Raw genomic sequence first — 21,655 nt, forward strand, 5'->3', positions numbered from 1 at the left:
TGGTTACCCATGCTTTCCTGCTCGCATAATAATGCACAGGTAAATTGCATACACCTTTCAAACATCTCGGATGTTGGCTTTTTCCAATCACTACCAACTTTAACTTGTGTGTGCCTGCAGCATTGGCACACCCAAGAACAGTCAACCTGTCCTTAGCATCCTTAAAACCTGCTGGTGCACTCTCATCAGCCGTTGCTAATGTTTTTCTAGGAACGTAGCGCCAGAACAGAGCTGTTTCATCAGCATTGTAAATTTGTTCAGGACCGAGGTTTTCATCCGATATTATTTTTGCAAACTGATCTATGTAATTTTCAGCTGCTTCATGATCAGCAGAAGCTTTTTCACCACAGATTTTCAGATATTTTACACCATGACGCTTCTTAAATTTATGCAGCCAACCTTCTGAATATTCACACTCAACTTCAATGTTCAGTTCTTCATGGTATATTCTAGCTTGCTTCATGACCATCAAACCAGTCAGTGGCACACGTTCACCTCTGCGTTGTCGAATCCACTCAATCAGCACACGGTCAAGATCTTCATTTTTTGCCCTATGCAATGTTTTCCTAATTTTCATTAGTTTATGGTCATCACTGTCAGTGTAAAATTTCAACAACTTGTCTTTCTGTTTCTTTAAGTCATATACGGTGGTACTTCCCACACCATATTCTTCAGTAAGATGTCGCACAGACACACCACGATCAAGCTTCTGCAATAACTCCACTTTCTGCGATATCGATAATGAGTGATGCTTCCTTCTCTGCTTCTCACTGTTATCCATTGGGGTATCTGCAGCTCTTTTTAGCATTTTCACAAATTGTTAAAAGCCAGCAAATATCTAAGAGAGCAGCAAATATCACACAGAGCAGCATAACACCTGCGTGGGTCAAGCATCGGCAGCGTCGGGTCATGCTTTGCGCCACTTTCGGCTGTCAGAGGTTTTCTGGTTTCGGATGTGCGGATAAAGGCTGGTACACTATCTCTTATCCGAAATGGGGTGGGGTTCGGCGGGGGTGGGGTACGGCGTGGGGGTCGGGTTCGGTCGGGGGTGGGGGTCGGCGGGGGTCGTGGTCGTGCGCATTTCGGTTTTCAGAAGTCATGCTTTGCTCCTCTTTCGGCTTTCAGAGGTTTTCTGGTTTCGGATGTGCGGATAAAGGCTGGTACACTTACGCTGAGCGATTTCGGTTTTCAGAAGTGCGGAAAAATGCTACACTATCCCTTATCCGGCTAGGCCTGTAAGTCGTGCGCCACTCTGGTCATGTCGTGCGCACGACTTACGCTGACCGAAAAAGTCTTCGGTTTTTAGAGGTTTTCGGTTTTCGGAAGTCCGGATAAAGGGTAGTCTACCTGTATTGATATTCTCAAACAACTTTTTTTTAAATGTTTCTTAAAAATTGTAATTTATATCATAATGGAGAAATTTCACACTCCACAAAGTTAAAATTAGTTTTTCAGGGCCATAACGTTTATTTAGCAGTCAATACGCTGTTAAAACCCCAGTTACACCTAAGCCAGCAAGGCCTAACATTTAATAGGGTATTAACCGTGATATTACCACGGAAATGCCCAAGTTTTCATCAGTTTCACTGATTGCCGGCCATGGCGGGGGGGGGTCGGTTTCAAAGGGGTAATAACTGCGAAGGCTATTAGTTCGCCGTTATTACCCACTGTAAATTACGGCCTTATATATTTGTCCCAGTATGAGTTTAGTGCTTGTACAGGATTGTTGTTTAACAGCTGAGTGTAAAGCACCACAAAGATGAGTCACTGGGAAGAAAGCTCCCAGGGAGCAGGATGGCTGCAGTTCGTCGGGGGAGAGGAATCCGGGGGCTGCAAGGTCAGGGGTCAGATCTGGAGGGAATGAGGTCTGACCGCTACTAATGAGGATATGAAATGAGGGAGGGCAAGGGAGAGAATGGTGTGCAGTGGAGATGGCAGATGGTTACCCTGCCAGCCTGGGTTAGGCAGGTGGGTCTGATCACTAAGCTTGAGGCCAGAACACATGGAGTGGGTAATCCAAAGCCCTCAAATCAAAATTGGGCAACCTCAAATGGGTTGTGAGCAGGGGTAACTGCTGCAAATATCTGAGGTTCTAAGCGCCTCAATAATTTAATTTAAAATACTTGAAAATGCTGGGGAATACAACCCAAAAATCAGGTGAAAAATTAGTGGGTGGATCTGGGTGATTTATGATGTAGTGCCACCTGAGGGAAAGAATTCTGGAATTACAGTATTACAGATAAATTATTTTTATGATGATGCTGACAGTGTTGACGTAGGGTTTTGTCATTATAAAATGTTGACATAAAGTGTGACTCCAGAAATGTGACGCAAGAAATAAGCCGAATGTGGACTAGAAGTGTGCATATCACACTCAACGCTCTAATATATTAAATATAAAAGATTCCTCGGTCACTGCCTCTCTGAAACAAGTAGCTTTAATTATTTTCAAATTCAGAACAATTATTTTATGATCAGTGATATGTTCTGTTATGCTTTTAAGGGTGCAGTTAATAGCATTGCCACCGAAAGCTGAAAGTGCCCTTCTCAGTAATGCAGGAGTGAAATACATCGACAGTGGTCAAACTGGGCAAGTGATGCAGAAAAAGCTGCTCGAGCTACCTGCCAAATTTCAGGTTCTACCACCACAGGCTGTCGAAATTATTATATGTAGAGTGAAACCGATTGACAATGAAATGGATTGGAATCCACAGGTAAGCAGTCAAAGTTTCAAAGTTTGAAAAACTGCTTTACAACATTTATAGGTCCATAATTTTCACTTGATGCTCAAAACATTTTGTTGGGCAATTTTTAGTAGAAATAGTGATTCCCTGCTGATAACATCATCGTGTCTTGATGTTTTGTACCACAGAGTGATGTAATGTGATTTAATGACAGCAGTTCTCCAAAGGAGAAGTCCTTCATTCCACTGAACTGTCTGTAGCAAACACTTTTGCCGGGTGATGGGAATAGCATCTACTTGGTGGAATTGACAGATACTTAGAAATGGTTGCCTACCCATTAACTGCCTTGGTTGCAGTTGGGTGTGTTACATAAAGCGAGCTAAAGGGGAGGAAAATACTAAATGTGAAAGGCAAGAAAATAGTTTTTTTTTTATAATATTGTTAAAAATACTGCTAATACTGGCTAATTGCTGTAGTTGCTAATGGTCTTGAACAAGCAATCAGTAATACAAACTGAAGAAGTTTAAAGCTATTGAAGAATTTAAAAAAATTAAAGTCATTCACACTAGGAGACTGAAGGCAGAATGGGTTAGCACATTGGCCTGGAATTTGTGATCAGCGGTGAAGCAAAGGTGCTCACCGCTGGCCCCGAAGAAAGCATTGATTTTGGAAAATGAGAAATTAAAGAATTAACCCATTCAAACTGCAAGCATTTTGGATGTCCACAATGAATGTTTGATTTGTTTTCTTGGTATGCAAGTAGTTTGGGACACAATTGCCTACTGTATGAATTAGCCAGCGGCAGAGAAGGGTTTGATTCTGTGTGTAGTATTTGACTTAAAACTTTGTCTGATTTTTAACAGGTTTCCAGATTTATTAAACAAAAGATCAGCAATAAATCACATGAAGCCAAAATTGTTCTTGCACTTGGTAATACGCTGTGGCTGAATCCTGTGGTAAGTATGAGAAATCTCAATACTAAATGTACTGTTCCAAATGTAAACTTATTTTATTGTTTAAATGAATGGCTGATGGCTTTTTCCTCATTCCTACTTAACTTGTACACATATCAGAGCAATTATGTTTACTTCAAATGCTTAATGGAAAGTGTAATTATATAGAACCATAGAATTTGAACAGAAGTCTTGGAAGTCAATCAGGTGTTGAAAAAACTAGTTTGAAAGATTTAATCTTTAATGATTGGGAAGTGGAACTGATGAATTTAAAAAAATTGCAGCAATGGATGGTGGGAGTCCAATGGAGATGGCTGGCGCTGACAATTAGAAGACAGGAGGCACTGGCCAGATGATAGAACATCATAGGGGACCAGGAAGTAAGAAGGATAGCCAGTAAAAAGAAAAACAAAAAGTAAACATTTGACTGCAGCAAACTCTCAAAATTTGAAGAAACAAATATATAATAAAAGGAAAATGACTGATGAAGTTGGGTGGGAAGAAGAGAGAGTTCAGAGAATGGCACCACAGTATCACCTACCTAGTGCTGAGAGTCTACAAGTACACTTTGACGGACAACTGTTGACATTGAAATTGCCATTATAAATGTTTACATATTGTAAATGTTGACATAAAAGCCTTACTCAAAAATTGTGGCAACGAAAAAGTTCCGAGACGGGAAGTGTTCGACAGACGCAATATCTTTTTTATATTTGTGTGTACATGTGCTTGTAAAATGTGTTCAGTGTAGCAGGTAACCTCTACTGTATGCTTTAGCTACTGAAATAAATCACAGTAGATAAAGTTTGATATAGTATTGCAACTTTATCAAAACGAAATGATGTATTTTTGCAACCATTGTGCAAATCAAAGGAGTTTTTATGGTTGATGTTAATATTTCCTGTTAAGGTACACTTGACTAAACTAGCTGATCTGAAAACTACAATATTAGAATATAACATTCGCTCAGAAATCATTACTTCTGGATTTGGAACTGATAATGCAGAGCACATTGAACGGCTGAAAGATCTCTGCAGGACAGCTGGACTTAGTTTACCCGATGAGAATTCTCCCCAGAAGGAGTAAGTTTTTTACAACATTAAAAATGTCTTCCCAATCAATCTAGTTGTACTCTAGTATTTTAGAATGAATTACAATCATTCAATTTAACATGGGAAACATAGTTCTTCATTCAGCATCTTCTGCACCAGGAATGTCGAACCCAATTTACATGGTGGGCTCGATCTGACATCCAGGCACTTGACATGGACCACATTCAGCAAAAGTTATTTGGACATACTGGGGTAGAAATTAGTATGTGTTTCGCCCATTTCTTGGGCGTAAAATGGATGCAATGTATACCAATTTCTGGGCGTGAGGTTTGTAGACAGACCTGGTGGCTGCCTGAAATCAGCGTATGGATCAAGTTAAATATGCACAGAAGGGTCCTGCACCTATTTCAGGACCCTCCTGCCAAATGTGTGAAAAACTAGGTGGAGCATGCGTTATGCAAGTTCCGACTAGTTTTTCCAATTCTACAGTGGGCTAAACTGCGGTCCTTAAAGGCCACTGAAGTATTGGTTGAAATTTTTTTTTGCTTCTCCTTCTGTGGAGTATGATGGGGCAGGAGTGCTCCTCCCAGCTGCACAGCACCATTGTGGGCCACTGCCAGCCCGTACCCGGCCCTTCAGCTAGTCATGCTTCCTGAGCACAGTGAGAATCCTCAGTCTCCGTCCCCTTGTTCTCCATTTGCCCACCAGTGGAAACGATCCTACACTATTTACCCACAATAAGGACCCCAGATTTCACTCACCCCTTTACTGGCTGCACCGCTCCTACTCGCCACGTTGCTGCTGAGGCTCCTGAGTGAAGATCCATCCAGAACTAGTCCAGCGCAGTTTTAGAAATTGGAGGCAGCTGTAGATGGGCCTGGTTGTCCGGCAAGGCAAAGATCAGCACCCATCTTTCTGTTCAAAGACAGAGGCTATGCCCATTTGCAGTAAGAGCTGCAAAAAGGAATACGAAAGGAAACTTGAGAGGGATATTAAGATTAACACACAGTTTTTACACTTGTACTCGAAGAAAAACGGTAGTCACGGGTAATGTGAGCCCTTTAAAAACAGATGCGGGTAATATTACAAATGAAAATAAGGAAATGGCGTACTTGTTCAATAATGACTTGTCAGTCTTCACAGTAGAGGAAGAGCATAATGTACCTGACATTCCAGGGAAATTAATTAAAGATTGGCACTCACTAAAGTTAACGTAAGCAAGGAAACCATATAGGAAAAAATAATGGCACTAAAGACTGACAAATCCCCAAGACCTGATGATTTCCACCCCAGGGTTTTAAAGAAAGTAGGTGAGGAAATTGCAGATGTTTCAGCTATAATCTTCCAAAGCTTTCTCGATTTCAGGAATTGTTTGTTTAAATCGGAAAATTGTAAATGTAACTCCCATTATTTAATGAGAGAGAGAAACCAGGAAATTGTAGACCTGTTAGCCTAATGATCTGTTGTGAGGAAGTTATTGTAATCTATAATTAAGGACAGAGTGACTGAGCACTTGAGCTGATTAGAGAGAGCCAACGTGGATTTGTAAAGGGTAGATCATTTCTAACGAACCTAATTGAATTTTTTGACAAAGTAACTAAAGTAGTAGACAGGGAATGTCTATGGATGTAGTTTATATGGACTTCCAGAAGGCATTTGATATGGTTCCACATAAGAGACTGTTAACTAAAATTAAAGCTCCAGGAATTGAAGGCAAAATTATTGACCTGGTTTGGAGATTGGTTAGGCAATCGCAGACAGATAGTAGGAAAAATGGCCAGGTACTCCAACTGGAAGGAAGTGACTAGTGGCAACCTACTAGGATCTGTGCTAGGGCATCAACAATTCACTATATTTATTAATTAATGACTTGGATATTAGAGAGCCATATATCATAGATTGGTGGTATAGTATTGTAGACTGGAGCATAAAATTACAAAAGTACGTTGATCGAATAAGTGTGTGGGCGAATCTGTGGCAGATGGATTTGAACACAGATAAGTGTGAGGTCATCAATTTTAGACCAAAAAAGGATAGACCTGAGTTATTTTAATGGTGAAAAGCTAGGAATAGTGGAGGTCCACATAGATTCAGGGGTCCATGTACATGGATTAATAAAATGTAGTAGTCCGGTACAAAAAATAATCAAAAAGGCTAATGTAATGTTAGCCTTTATAACTAGAAGGCTAGAATATAAAGGGGAGGAAGTTTTGCTACAGCTGTACAAAGCCCTGGTTAGACCACATCTGGAGTACTGTATACAGTTCTGGACACCGCAACTTAGAAAGGATATATTGGCCTTGGAAGAAGTGCAGCGCAGATTCACCAGAATGTTTCCAGGGCTCCAAGGGTTAGATTATGTGGAGAGATTACATAAACTAGTCTTGTATTCCCTGGAATGTAGAAGGTTAAGGGGTAATTTGTTTGAGGTTTTTTAGGATTTTGAAAGGAATTGATAAGGCAGATAGAGAGAAACTTTTTCTGCTGGTGGGGAAAGTCTAGGGTAAGGGGACAGAACCTTAAAATCAGAGCCAAGCCATTCAGGAGAGAAGTTAGGAAACGCTTCTTCCTGCAAAGTGTGGCACTCCATCCCACAAAGAGCAGTAGATGCTACCTCAATTAAATCTGAGATCGATAGATTTGTATTAAACAAGTGTATAAAAGGATATGGAGCCTAGGCAGGTGGATGGATTTAAGATACAGATCAGCCATGATCTCATTGAATGGTGAAACAGGCTCAGGAGGCTGACTGGCCTACTCCTGTTCCTATGTCAATCTGGAAGTTGGATGTTCTCTCCTCTTCCTGGACATGAAGCTTTTTGTAAGTATTTCCTCTTTCTGATTCAATATGTAGCTCAAAAGATATGAGCTGACTGAACAAAAGTATATAGATAACCCTCTATTAGTTACAAAAATTCACAAGGGATGTCATAGCCCTGAGCAGAGCAGGATCCTTCTGTCTCATAGGAGGGAATCTCATCACAATTGGATGAAACCCAGAGATGTTCTGGTTGACTAGGTTATTGAAACATGACAACTATTCAATCAAACTAAACATTCCATTTTGTCCTCGTACAAGACCTTGGTTAGGCCTCAGTTAAAGTCTAAACTGTGGCACCGGTCTTCATATTGTATAGCAATAGGAAATCACATGCAGCATTACCCAACTGAAAAAGTCATGATGTCTTTTCATGTGTGTGCTCGTAAATGGTTTCCCCAGAATCTATCAAACTAGGCTATCATCCATAGTGTGCATGGAGGATGGATGTAGGTTTTTTTTGAAGTTGATATATTTTGTTAGGATGACCTATTAAATTTTTGCTCTCATTTTTTGCAAATTATTTTCTCTTGAATTTTTGTGAGACATTAGCCATTGCCTAACCAAGAAAGTAATTTTAAAAAAACTTGTTACCTGGTCTTTCTCGATGCTGCTTTTGCACCAGCTGCAAGAAGGTGTATGAGTGTGGCATAAGTTCATTAATTTTTATTCTTTTAAAATCTCCAACACTTGGGGAAAACACCTCCACAACAACTCAGCTGAGATCAGAAACTCACTGTGAAGGAGGAATCATTCGATAAAACCCACATCCTAACGTGACCATGCTGCACTATCTGGTGAGATTAGCTCAGTTGGTAGTGCGCCCATCACCTTAGGATCAGAAGATGTGTTCAAGATTTTGTGCTCGTAATCCAAACGGAAACTCCAATGCAGTGATGAGGTAGTGTTGCATTATTGGAGGTGCGATGTAAAGCCAAAGTCCTCTTTTGCTGTTCCAGTAGGTCAGACAGACGTGACACGGTGCCAATTGTCCTGGTCAGTGTTCCTCCCTCAGCCAATACCAACAAAAAGCATTAGTGTCACCTCACAACTGTTTACAGGACATTGGTGAACAGAATGGCTACCATGTTTGCCTACATAAGTAACTGCAGTTAATAAGAATGTGCTGCTTCAAGAATTTTTTTTTAGTCAGGGAATAAACTGATCAAATGATTTCTAATAGTACATCTGTGAAACAAAACTTGGTGCAAATGTTCCAATTTGTTTTATAGGCTACTTTGTGGTAAAGATTTAAAACATGCCATTCTCAAGAATGATGGAAATTACCATTCAGTCGTCATTTCAGAATTTTCTAGTCCGAAGCACTTCTATGTGCAGTTAGTAGCAACTCGGGAAGAGTGAGTAAACAAGTCTTGTATTACTACAGATAATTAAGAATTTGTAAAAATAGTTTTCCATATACTGTGTATATATTTTTATATATATATATTACATGCACACACATCACTGTTTCTGAAATTGAACAAATGGCTAAAGATTATTTTTCTCTACTATCAGACTGTGTGCTTTAGAGGATGAAATTAACCGAAAAGCAATGGAAACGGAAACATTCATTTCAGGCAGTTATGTGCCAGCTGTTGGTGACGTATGCTTGGCACTTAGTGAAACAGAGAACAGGTACTATCTGATGTCTTTATTATAAACCTTTCTACTGTAGCTTTTTTTTGTCTTGCCAACAAGTGAATGGGTCTAGTGTTCTGCTTTATTCTTCAATCATTATAGTTCACATCATAAAGGTAGCATTACCCAACCCAACAGGAGAATCACAGGGATGTGTTTAGTCCTTTATGAATTTTATAAGAAAACCCTGAAACTTAAAAAAAAAAAAAAAAAACCTTTAATGGATTTACAGATTATTTTAGGATCCATTCATATAAGGTATTTTGAGGCGAAGATGAAATTGAATTTTTTTTTTAAATCTCCCAGTGACCGATTGAGGATACAAACATGGGTCTTGGCTATTTGTGTAGTTCCTTATTCACCATCAAAGGATTCTTTTATGCTGGAGGGAGACAAACATGGGAGAAACAAGTCCCAGATGTGAGTCTGAATTCTTCTAAAGAGGAGCAAAATAGATCACTTGGGAGTTGTTTTAAGAGCCAAGCCAGAACAACATTCTACAACATTCTGACCCGATTTCACAACTACTGCGAGAAATGCCCAGTGTTACTGAAGCGCAAATCAAATTTGGCTTGTGCTTCCTTTTGTTGCTTTTTTCCTTCCTCTTTTCCCTCTTCCCCCACCCATCCTTAATTTATTTTTGTACTTTGCTATTTTTCTTCCAGTTTAATGCATGTGGACAATTTCATTTTGTTCAATGATTCTTTTCTGTTTCTTATCTCAATTTCTGTAGATGTTTCAATTTTCCTTCTACCAATTTTACCTTTTTGCCTCTTCCTGTGTCATGTACCTTCATTACATTTTATGCCACTCTGCATCATGGAAATTGTTGCGTCTCCAGCCTAGCATTTGGGTGGCTGCAGGAGCCAGAAGAAAGGCTAGGATAGTGGATCATGCCTTTTCTTGAGTCACTGAGCATTCCAGCTTTCTTTTTGTAGGTTACAGTACAGACACATATCACTGAATTCACAAGATCAAATTTATGGACTTCCAAATCTGGTAACGATAAAAGATTGTACGTTACCAGCCTACAAAGTAGTACTTCCCTTGGATCAAGATGTCCTGCAAGCCATCCTTTATCTCTTAAAGGCATTATCTGAAAATAGGCTTTCCTTAAAACAGTCTTGCATTAATATGGATTGTGCCCTTTCTCAAGATTCTTGACAATACACAGTATTTGGTATCCGATTTCCCTTTCAGGGGGTTGGAGATAACAACAAATCGTGCCTTTAATGTAGTAAAGCATCCCAGGGCACTTCACAGGAATGTAATGACAAAAATTGACTTCAAATAAAAGGAGGAGATATTAGGAAGAGGTAGGCTTTAAGGAGTGTCTTAAAGGAGGAAGAGTGGTGAAGAGGATTAGACAGGGAATGTCAGAGCTTAGGGCTTTGACCGCTGAAGGCACAGCTGTCATTGGTGGGCTGAAGAAAGTGGGGGATACACCAGAAGCCAGAATTGGAAGAATGCAGAGATCTTGCAGGGTTGTAGAGCTGGAGGAGATTACAGAGATAGGGAGGGACGATGCCATGGAGAGATTTAAACATGAGGATGAGAATTTTAAAATCGGGCCTTGGTGAATCAGTGGGATCCTCTTTAAGTGTGCTGGTCTGGCTCCACTTACATAATCAACTGCCATTTCAACTTGAGGCCTGAATAGGGGAGCTGTGGTGGCTTCTCTGCCAGGCCAAACCTGCCGGGAACAGCAGCCAGGGCCAAAAGTTTTTTTTTTTTTTTTTTTTTAAAAAGGGGGTTTTTGGTTTCCTTATGGGGCAAGAGGAGCAGGAGTGCTCCTCCGAGTCCCACAAGGTAACCTGAATCTCCACTACCCCGGACTTCCTCCCCTGACTGGGATTTCCCTCCCAGAACACTTGCCTCGTGTCGGTAGGTTGCCCATGATCTCGGGTGGCGGGCTCCTGCCACCAGATTTTAATAGCCCGATGGGTGATTCCCAATGAGTTCCTTGCCATTTTGGTTGGTAAGTCAGCATGCTGATAAGGCCCAGCCCTTAAAATTGGCCAAGCTTGCCTATTGCCCCACCTGGTCAGGCCAGCTGCTCTCCTGGCCATGTTCCTCCCCAGTAGTTAAAATCGAGCCTATTGTCTCAGTCCAAGTCCACCCACTGTCCTGAAAGTTGATATGGGCCTCAAAAACTTGATTTTTTTCTGAAAGAATAATGCCTTGATATGATACAGATGCCGAAAAGTGAACATTTTTGCAGTGTCTTGTACTTTCTCTTCATTTGGAAAAACTAATCGTCAAGTTTTCCTTAAAATTTCAGGTGGCATAGAGTGAAAATCTTGTCAGTTGTCGATTCTAACAGGAATTATCAAGTGTTCTTTGTGGATTTTGGGTCATGCAGCTGGATTTCTCTGAACAAAATTCAGCCTTTAGTAAAAGATGCCCTTAAGCTTCCTTTTCAGGTCAGTTTAATTGTTAATTAAAAGGCATTTAACAAAGGATGAATTGTTAAAAATAAATTGCAGCTAAACGTAAATTATAATGTTGGAGCAAGTAAAAGGTACTTTTAAGCATCAAAGCTTTACACAAAAGTGTGAATGTAATCGGAGAGTCCAGCATTACTTAGCACATTTTAACCTTTTGGAGATGGTGATGTAATTGATTTTAAATGGTGCCTTGCTATATATGAATCTTTGTTTTTAAAATGAGTCCAGTATTAATGTGCCAGAGTTTCTTAAATATGTTTTTCATTTTTCTCCCCTTTCCCCCTCCCCCCATTTTATCAATCCTATCCAGGTCCTTTTGGATCTTGTATTATCACGATTCTCTTCTCTTTAGTTTAAAGAACTAGTAAATGTTCATTTCATTTGGCCTCTTCCTTGCCTTCCCCATCTCAATCCTTTCTAAATTATTCCATTTGTTTATCTGCCTTCTGTCTTATCTAAGCTCAGTACTGCTTTAACCAATTATACCTAGCCCATCTGAACACAGCAAATGGCATTTCACAAAACTGAAATGAGTAACTCCTAACATTTTGAAATCATGCAGTCTTTCTCTTTCTGACGTGTATTTAACTTGTACTTTCCTTGAGCGTTGATTAAAGTTGACTAAAGTACTTCCATTTTAAGTATTTAGCTGATCAATATAGCTGCAGTGAAAATGACTTGACTCACCGTTTGTGTTTTTCTTAAAATATCAGCTATTTTAGGAGGAAAATTTCTGTTGGATTCCATACCATATTGGGAACAAATGCTCTTATCTACAATGTTTTTATTTTGTACACATTGAAATGTTGTTCAATTATTTTTATGCATAAAAATATTTAAAGAAAAATGGAAGAAAACATCACAAATGAACGTCTGACTATTGTGCTCTGTTTTATCATCATTCCTTCAATGAAGGCGTTTCCCTGCTCGTAATCCCTTCCCATTTAATTATTAGCTGTGCAGTGATGTAATATAAGTGCTAAGAGGAGGGTTTGGACCTTTGAATCCTACATGCTAAGTTTTTGGTTCTGGTGATAGTCTGTGGAAGTGAATGTTCCCATGAATCTCCATTCGACTGGCTACAGAGCAAACGTGTGTGACTTGTAAATGATGCATAGTATGTATAAGGAGGAGAAACCTAAATACTGTACATTAAACAAAATGGTAAAACAAGAATGTAAAATTTTAAATTTGTGCACCTACATTTGACACTTTTACAATATTAATCAAATTCTATTTTTAAAGAAATAAATATATTTTGGTCAGCCAGAAGTATGACGAGCATGGAAACTGATTATCATGTTTAAGAGTCTCCAATTTTAAATGACTGCAAAATCTAGTCCCCATAGTGTAGGGATTCTGTTTGCCCAATGTAGAGTGTATATAACCTTTTCCCTGTACGGACACATCCCACTTACCCACGACCAGAGGGCTCCGGCACAGGTTGGCAGAGCCAAAGCTAAGAAATTCCCAAGTGTGCAGAAGAACTGCTAGAGTTTAACCAGCTAAAACTGTGCAGCTTACCAGAGCAGTTTCCCACTGCTTGCCTAGCTAGGACCACACTACCTGTTAGAACTTTAGGCTGCAAGACTATCTAGAGCTAAGTAGGAAGAATCCTAGCCGTATACATTGAAAAGTCTACACTTCCGATTCTATTAGTGAGCCAGTCAGGCCGGACTGTTACCAAAGTGCCCTGGAGTTCTAAGGACCTGCCAACTCGGATATCTGATTCCAAGTCTGCCATTGAAAATTCCCTTGGTGTAACAAATATTAAGCAATTTTTTTTCTTGGGTTAGCATGGTAGTGAATCCTTCCAATTCAGCCACAATTCTTAAGGATTTAAGAACCAGCTTCATTCAGAATTATGTCGGTTTACTGTACATGACTGCTATGTGGTTGCTTCCTGTTGCAGACAGAAGTTTTGATTTTGAAGTGACTGTTGGATAGAGCTCCTTCCTCATTGTGTTTCTTTAGGCATGATCACGGAAAATCATGAATAACTCAATGGTATAATGGTTGTACTTCTATCTATCCAGTCATAGCCAGAGAATCACCTGCATTGGCTTCTCTTCAGCTCCTGCAATGTTACCTCTGGAGTCCCCCAAAGATCTATACTTGTCTCTCTTTCTCCACCCCCCCCCCCCCCCCCTCCCCAAATCATTTCTCACCTACATGCTGCCCCTCGACGACGACATCTGAAAACACATCGGGTTCCATATATCTGCTGATGACACCCAACTCTCTCACCACCATCTCTCTTGACCCCTCCACAGCCTCTGATTTGTCATGCTGCTTGTCTGAAATCCAGTATTGGATGAGCAGAAATTTTCTCCAATTAAATATTGGGAAGACTGAAGCAATTGTCATCATTCCCCGTCACAAACTCTGTTCCCTCGCTACTGAATCCATCCCCTTCTCTGACTACTGTCTGAGGCTGAACTAGACTGTTCGCAACCTTGGCATCCTATTTGACCCTGTCCCTGATCTGAGCTTTGGACCCCATATCCCCTCAATCACCAAGACTACCTACTTTCACCTCCGTAACATCGCCTGTCTCCGCCCCTACCACAGTTCATCTGCTGCTGAAACCCTCATCCATGCCTAGACTCGACTATTCGAATGTTCTCTTGGCTGACCTCCCACTTTGAACCCTCCGTAAACTTGAGCTCATCTAAATATTTGCTGCCCATATCCTAACTCTCACCAAGTCCTGTTCAGCCATCACCCCTATGCTCGCTGACCTACATTGGCTCGGTCTGGCAACACCTCGATTTTAAATTTTCATCCTTGTTTTCAAATCCCTCCAGGGCCTCGCACCTCCCTATCTCTGTAACCTCATCCAGCCCTACAACCCTCTGAGATCGCTGCATTCCTCCAATTCGGGCTGCTTGCACATCCCAGATTTTCTACGCTCCACAATTGGCGGCCGTACCTTCAGCTGTCTAGACCCTGAGCTCTAGAATTCCTTCCCTAACCTATCCATCTCTCTCCTCCTTAAGATGCCCCTTAAAACCTATTTGACTAAGCACCATATCCTTTTAGTTTCTTATGTGGCTCGGTGTCAAATTTTGTTCGATAATTGCTCCTGTGAAGCGCTTTGGGATGTTTTACTACATTAAAATTGCTATAAAAATGCAAGTTATACAGACAAATTTTAAAAGCAACTAAATGTCCTGTATATTGAATTCTTTTAACCTTTTTATCTATTTGAAGTGCTAATCTTGAAGCCATTAAATTGTTTAACTGTGGCCATTTAGTTTTATATAGATGATCATGATTGTAGATTAATGTAGCTGCACTTGATTATCTTGGTATTGCAGGCGATCTGCTGTTCACTATTTGGTGTAGAGCCTGTGGAAGAAAACTGGAACCCAGAGATTAAAAAGTTGGTATGGAATACTTTTCAGGACAAGGAACTCCAAGCTAAAGTCATTGAACAAAATAAAAATGATCCAAGTGAGTTGTATTGAATTGTTGCACCTGAAAATATACAAAATTATAATTTAGGCAGATGAAGTTTCTTCAAAAATTTTCAAATTGGATTTAGTACCATTATTGGTGAAACTTCACGAAACAATGGTTACTAATGGGTTGAATTTGTTATTTCCCCCCCCCCCGTAGTTAATTTTGAATCTTGGATTTCTTTTCTGAAAATGTGCACAAGGACCAGAATTTTGACTTTTGGACCGGTGGGAGGTGTGGCTGGGGGGCAGTTTTAACTCCACAGCGTGTGTGTGACATCACGGACAGGCTCCCCGCCCGGAAGTCAGTCTGATTGACAGGCTGGCTTCCAGTCGGGCGGGGAACGCTGGACAAGAGGCCGCAACCTCAGATAGATGCGAGCCTCGACCTGGGGGGGGCAGGGGTGGTGGGAAGGGGAATCAGATCCCTAATCCTCCTGTATTAACTACAGCCCAAATTGGGTGTAATCTGCAAATTTTGAAATTGTACTTGATTCCCGAGTCCAAATCATTCCTATAAATGGTGAACAAGAGTGGCCCAGCACCGATTCTTGTGGAACACCACTTCCCACCTTTTGCCAGTCTAAGTAATTACCTTTTAACCCCTACTTTCTGTTTTGTAGCCAGCTTGCTATCCCCTCTACAACAAAAAGAAAATACTGCAGATGCTGGAAATCTGAAATAAAAACAGAAAATGCTGGAGATATTCAGCAGGTCAGGCAGCATCTGTGAAAAGCGAAACAGAGTTAACTTTTCAGGTCGATGACCTTTCGTCAGAACTCTGAGTTCTGATGAAAGGTCATCGACCTGAAAAGTTAACTCTGTTTCTCTCTTCACAGATGCTGCCTGACCTGCTGAGTATCTACAACATTTTCTGTTTTTATTATTGCTATCCCCTCTGCTACTTGTCCCCTGACTCCACATGTTTTGACCTTAGTCATGAGTCTACTATGCAGCACTTTATCGAAGGCATTTTGAAAATCCAAATTTATTCCGTCTACTGCATTACCCTTATCTACCCTTTTTATTACTACTTCAAAGAATTTGATAAGGTTGGTCAAGTATGACCTGTCCCTTTGAAATCCATGCTGACTACTCTTTATTATATTTTTAGTTTCTAGATGTTTTCCGAATAAGGATTCCATTATCTTTCCTACCACCAACATTAAGCTAATTGGCCTATAGTTCCCTGGACTTGTTCTATCTCCCCTTTTAAATATAAAAATCACATTAGCTCTCTGCCAGTCCTCTGTTACTATTCCCTTTTTTTGATTTTTTAAAAATATATGTAATAGTGCCTCTGCTATCTCTTTCCTAACTTCTCTTAATATGCGTGGATGCAATCCAGGGGTTTTATCCTCTCTAAATTTGATTAGTTTATCAGTAATCTCCCCCCTTTCGATCTAAAATGTCTTTATATATTTTTTGATCTCTTCTAATGTCATGTCCACTATGTTAGTCTCCCTGGTAAATATCGAGGCAAAGTAATTATTTAATATTTATGCCATTTTGCTGTCTGTACCTGAGAGTTTATCGTGTGTATCATTTAGTGGCCCTATCCCCTATCCTGAGTTTTCTTTTGTTATTTGTGTCTGTAGAATACTTTAGTATTTCTTTTTATATTCCTAAATAATTTAATTTCCAAGTTTCTCTTTGCCTTCCGAATTGATATTTTGATTTTCCTAACCATTTCGTATTCCCTCTTGTCATATCCTTTGTTGTCTATGTACTTAGTGTATGCCTTTTTCTTTTGTTTAATTTTGCCATTATTTCTTTATTCATCCATGGTGTGTCATTACTGGCTAGTTTGTTCTTGCTTTTTAGTGGGATATATTTCTCCTGGACCCTCTTGATCACTGTTTAAAAATGTTTCCCACTGCTGTTCTATCTCTGTTTGTCAGTAATTTTTTCCAGTTTATTTTCCCTAGTTCCATTCTCATCCCCTTTAAAATCAACTTTTTTCCAGTTTATTAATTTGCGTGAATGCTAGTTAGACCACAGCTAGAGTACTGTGTACAGTTCTGGTCACCATATTACAGGAAAGATGTGATTGCACTAGAAAGGGTACAGAGGAGATTTATGAGGATGTCTAAGAGCGTTAAAAAAACAAGCCTGAAGGCTTTGTGTCTTAATGCGAGGAGCATTTGTAATAAGGTGGATGAATTGGCTGTGCAAATAGAAGTAAACAAATACGATTTGGTTGGGATTACGGAAACATGGCTCAAGGAAGGCCAGGACTGGGAACTCAACATCCAGGGGTATTCGATATTCAGGAAAGATAGGCAAAAAGGAAAGGGAGGTGGGGTAGCATTACTGGTTAAAAAAGGGATTAACACAATTGTAATGAAGGACATTAGCTCTGATGAGGTGGAATCTGTATGGGTAGAATTGAGAAATACTAAGGGGAAAAAAACGTTAGTGGGAGTGGTTTATAGACCTCCAAACAGTAAGGCTGGAGATGGCATTAAAAGTGAAATTAAAGAAGCGTGCAATAAGGGCACAGCAGTCATCATGGGTGACTTTAATCTACATAGATTGGGCCAACCAAATTAGTAACAATACTGTGGAGGAGGAATTCCTGGAGTGTTTACGGGATGGTTTCCTGGACCAATATGTCGAGGAACCAACCAGAGATCAGGCCATCTTAGACTGGGTATTATGTAACGAGGAAGGATTAATTGGCAATCTTGTTGTACGAGGCCCCTTGGGTCGGAGTGATCATAATATGATCGAATTCTTCATTAAGATGGAGAATGAAGTAGTTGACTCGGAGACTAGGGTCCTCAATTTAAATAAAGGAAACTACGATGGTCTGAGGAGCGAGTTGGGTAGGATTGATTGGGGAATGGCACTCAAAGGGTTGACGGTGGATAGGCAATGGCAAACATTCAAAGACCAAATGGATGAACTACAGAATTTGTTCATCCCAGTTTGACATAAAAATAAAACAAAAAAGGTGACCCAACCGTGGCTAACAAGGGAAATTAGGGATAGCATAAGGTCCAAGGAGAGGGCATATAAATTGGCCAGAAAAAGCAATAATCCTGAAGATTGGGAGCAGTTTAGGATTCAACAAAGGAGGACAAAGGGATTAATTAAGAAAGGGAAAATAGAATATGAGAGTAAGCTTGCAGGGAACATAAAAATTGACTGTAAAAGCTTTTATAGATATGTGAAGAGAAAAAGATTGGTGAAGTCAAGCATAGGTCCCTTGCAGTCAGAATCGGGGGAATTTATAATGGGGAACAAAGAAATGGCGACCAACTAAATACATATTTTGGTTCTGTCTTCACAAAGGAGGACACAAATAACCTCCCAGAGATGTCGGGGAACATAGGGTCTGATGAAAGGGTGGAACTGAAAGAAATCAGTATTTGTAGGGAAATGGTGTTAGGAAAATTGATGGGACTGAAGGCCAATAAATCCCCAGGGCCTGATAATCTACATCCCAGGGTACTTAAGGAAGTGGCCCTAGAAATAGTAGATGCATTGCTGGTCATCTTCCAGAACTCGATAGACTCTGGAACGGTACCCATGGATTGGCGGGTAGCTAATGTCACCCCACTATTCAAAAAAGGTGGTAGAGAAAAGGCGGGGAATTATAGACCAGTAAGCTTGACATCGGTAGTGGGGAAAATGCTAGAGTCCATTATAAAAGATGTAATAGCAGAGCACTTGGAAAGCAGTGACTGGATCGGACAAAGTCAACATGGATTTACAAAAGGTAAATCATGCTTGACTAATCTACTGGAATTTTTTGAGGATGTAACTGGTAAAATAGATAAGGGAGAACCAGTGGATGTGGTGTATTTGGACTTTCAGAAGGCTTTCGATAAGGTCCCGCATAAGAGATTAGCGTGCAAAATTAAGGCACATGGGATTGGGGGCAAAGTATTGACTTGGATAGAGAACTGGTTGGCGGACAGAAAGCAAAGAGTTGGAATAAACGGGTCATTTTCCGAGTGGCAGGCAGTGACTAGTGGGGTACCGCAAGGATCGGTCCTAGGACCCCAGCTGTTCACTATATATTAATGATCTGGATGAGGGAATTGGATGTAATATCTCCAAATTTGCAGACGACACAAAGCTGGGTGGGAGGGTATGCTGTGAGGAGGATGTCGTGAAACTCCAGTACGATTTGGACAGGTTGGGCGATTGGGCAGAAACATGGCAAATGCACTATAATGTGGATAAATGTGAGGTTATCCACTTTGGTGGCAAAAACAGGAAGGCAGATCATTATTTGAATGGCAATAGATTGGGAGAAGGGGAAGTGCAAAGAGACCTGGGTGTTCTTGTGCACCAGTCGCTGAAGGTAAGCATGACGGTGCAGCAGGCGGTTAAGAAGGCAAATGGTATGTTGGCCTTCATAGCAAGAGGATTCGAGTACAAGAACAAGGATGTCTTGCTGCAGTTGTACAGGGTTTGGTGAGACCGCACCTTGAGTATTGTGTGCAGTTTTGGTCGCCTTACCTGAGGAAGGACGTTCTTGCCATGGAAGGAGTGCAGCGAAGATTCACCAGGCTGATAGCTGGGATGGCAGGAATGACGCATGAGGAAAGATTGTGTCGATTGGGCTTATACTCACTGGAGTTTAGAAATTGAGAGGGGATCTCATCGAAACCTATAAAATTCTGTCAGGCCTGGACAGACTAGATGCAGGAAGGATGTTTCTGATGGCCGGGGAGTCCAGAACCAGGGGTCATAGTCTAAGGATAAGGGGTAAGCCATTTAGGACTGAAATGAGGAGGAATTTCTTCACCCAGAGAGTGGTGAACCTGTGGAATTCTCTGCCACAGAGGGCGGTGGAGGCCAGTTCATTAAATATATTCAAGAAAGAGTTGGATATATTTCTTAAGGCTAAAGGGATCAAGGGATATGGGGAGAAGGCAGGGACAGGGTACTGAATTTGGATGATCAGCCATGATCTCATTGAATGGCGGAGCAGGCTCGAAGGGCCGAATGGCCTACTCCTGCTCCTATCTTCTATGTTTCTATGTTTGCAAGGACTGGAGAATTTTAGCAATGAGGATAGGCTGGGTCTATTTTCTTTGTAACAGAGGAGGCTGAGGGGAAATTTAATTGAGGTGTATAAAATTATATGGGGCCTAGATAGAGTGGATAGAAAGGACCTATTTCCCTTAAGAGAGAGGATCAATAACCAGGGGGCATAGATTTAAAATAACTGGTAGAAGGATTAGAGGGGAGTTGAGAACCTTTTTCACCCAAAGGGTGGTGGGGGTCTGGAACTCATTGCTTGCAAGGGTGGTAGAGGCAGAAATCCTCCTCACATTTTAAAAAATACTTGGATATGCACTTGAAGTGCCGTAACCTGCAAGGCTATGGAACAAGAGCTGGAAAGTGGGATTAGGCTGGATAGCTCTTTTTCGGCCGGTATGGACACAGTGGGCCAAATGGCGGCCTCCTGTGCCATAAATTCCTTTGATTCTAAGATAGCTCATAGAGCCTTTTTAAATGATAACGAACTAGAAGGTAGTCTATTCTCCAGCCATCACAGTCTTTATCTTGCTATCAAGATAGACTTAAAATTAGTTGGGCCTCCTTCCTTTGGCCTTTCATACCGGACAAGTTGGTTTTTCTGCTTGTATATAAAGTATATACGGTATATGCAACCTCCTGAATGATGTAAGTAAGTAACAAATCTTTTCGGTTATTTGTCAAAATGTTTAATCCTTCTCAGAGTACCTTTCCTGTCTCCCTCTGAATCTTTTGATTTGAATATACTTTTATATCTGTTTTTCCTATTCAATGGTGCATGCACTTACAAAGCCTAGAAATTATAATTTTGCAATATTAATGGACAAATGCTTAATATGTTTGTATGAAATTCCTTTATTCACTTTTAGCACTGGTTAACCAGTTTATTTTAAATGAGATAACGCCTCCGCTAAAATAACAGACAGAGGAATGCCATATTAATGTATTAAGCATCCATCTGCTAATATCAACTATTTCTAGGCTATACTTCATAAAATTATTGGGTTTGTTCATTATAATAAAGGTTATGTCAATTCTATTATGTTGGCATGCTCCCCTTGTATTTTCAAGAGCTTTCTTTTTCTTTGCAGCTAGTGCTGGATGCTACCATGTCGATTTGCAAGATCCCTCTAATGCATGCTTTGTGAAACAGTCAAAATGCATTATATCTAAAGAACAAGGACAAGGTCGAGGGACACGTGCAGCTTTAAACCAATTGTTTCCAGTGGAAGCTGTAAAAAATAGTCAAAGCAGCTCCATTTCATGCCTCTGTTCTTTTGTCTGTGCACTTTTAGGAGATCAAAATTGTAAGTGTTGATGCCCATAGGAACATAAAGTTAGTAAACTGCTCTGGGTTTTTCTTAAAGCTGAAAATGTCAAAATGTTGGCCAAATGTAATTTACCTAAGATGTAATTTAACATATACTACAGGAAACTCTTTTTACCAGCACCTAAATATCCGGAAATCTCTCTTAACCGGCAAAATTCAGGAGTAGGTTCAGGTAAGTTTTACTATATATTAGTGGCCGTGTAACCGGGGTTCCTGCACCTGCCGTGTACAGTGCTCTCGTACCTTGGTAAGTATACCTCTCTGTAATCCG

At 40.4% G+C, this 21,655-nt stretch overlaps 1 protein-coding gene across 1 annotated transcript in view; it reads left to right on the plus strand.

The window, feature by feature from the left end:
- Nucleotides 1-21,655, plus strand: part of tdrd12 (tudor domain containing 12) — a 139,787-nt gene that overhangs the window by 86,330 nt on the left and 31,802 nt on the right. Inside the window, exons 23-30 of the mRNA XM_085991576.1 lie at nt 2,504-2,714; nt 3,548-3,640; nt 4,547-4,719; nt 8,740-8,865; nt 9,026-9,145; nt 11,430-11,571; nt 14,916-15,051; nt 21,146-21,361. Of these exons, the coding sequence (XP_085847702.1) occupies nt 2,504-2,714; nt 3,548-3,640; nt 4,547-4,719; nt 8,740-8,865; nt 9,026-9,145; nt 11,430-11,571; nt 14,916-15,051; nt 21,146-21,361 (1,217 nt within the window). The remainder of the gene's footprint in view (nt 1-2,503; nt 2,715-3,547; nt 3,641-4,546; nt 4,720-8,739; nt 8,866-9,025; nt 9,146-11,429; nt 11,572-14,915; nt 15,052-21,145; nt 21,362-21,655) is intronic.

Source organism: Somniosus microcephalus, chromosome 6, assembly GCF_052327205.1.
Source record: "Somniosus microcephalus isolate GS21.2 chromosome 6, FLI_Smic_1.0, whole genome shotgun sequence".
NCBI classification, from domain to species: Eukaryota; Metazoa; Chordata; class Chondrichthyes; order Squaliformes; family Somniosidae; genus Somniosus; species Somniosus microcephalus.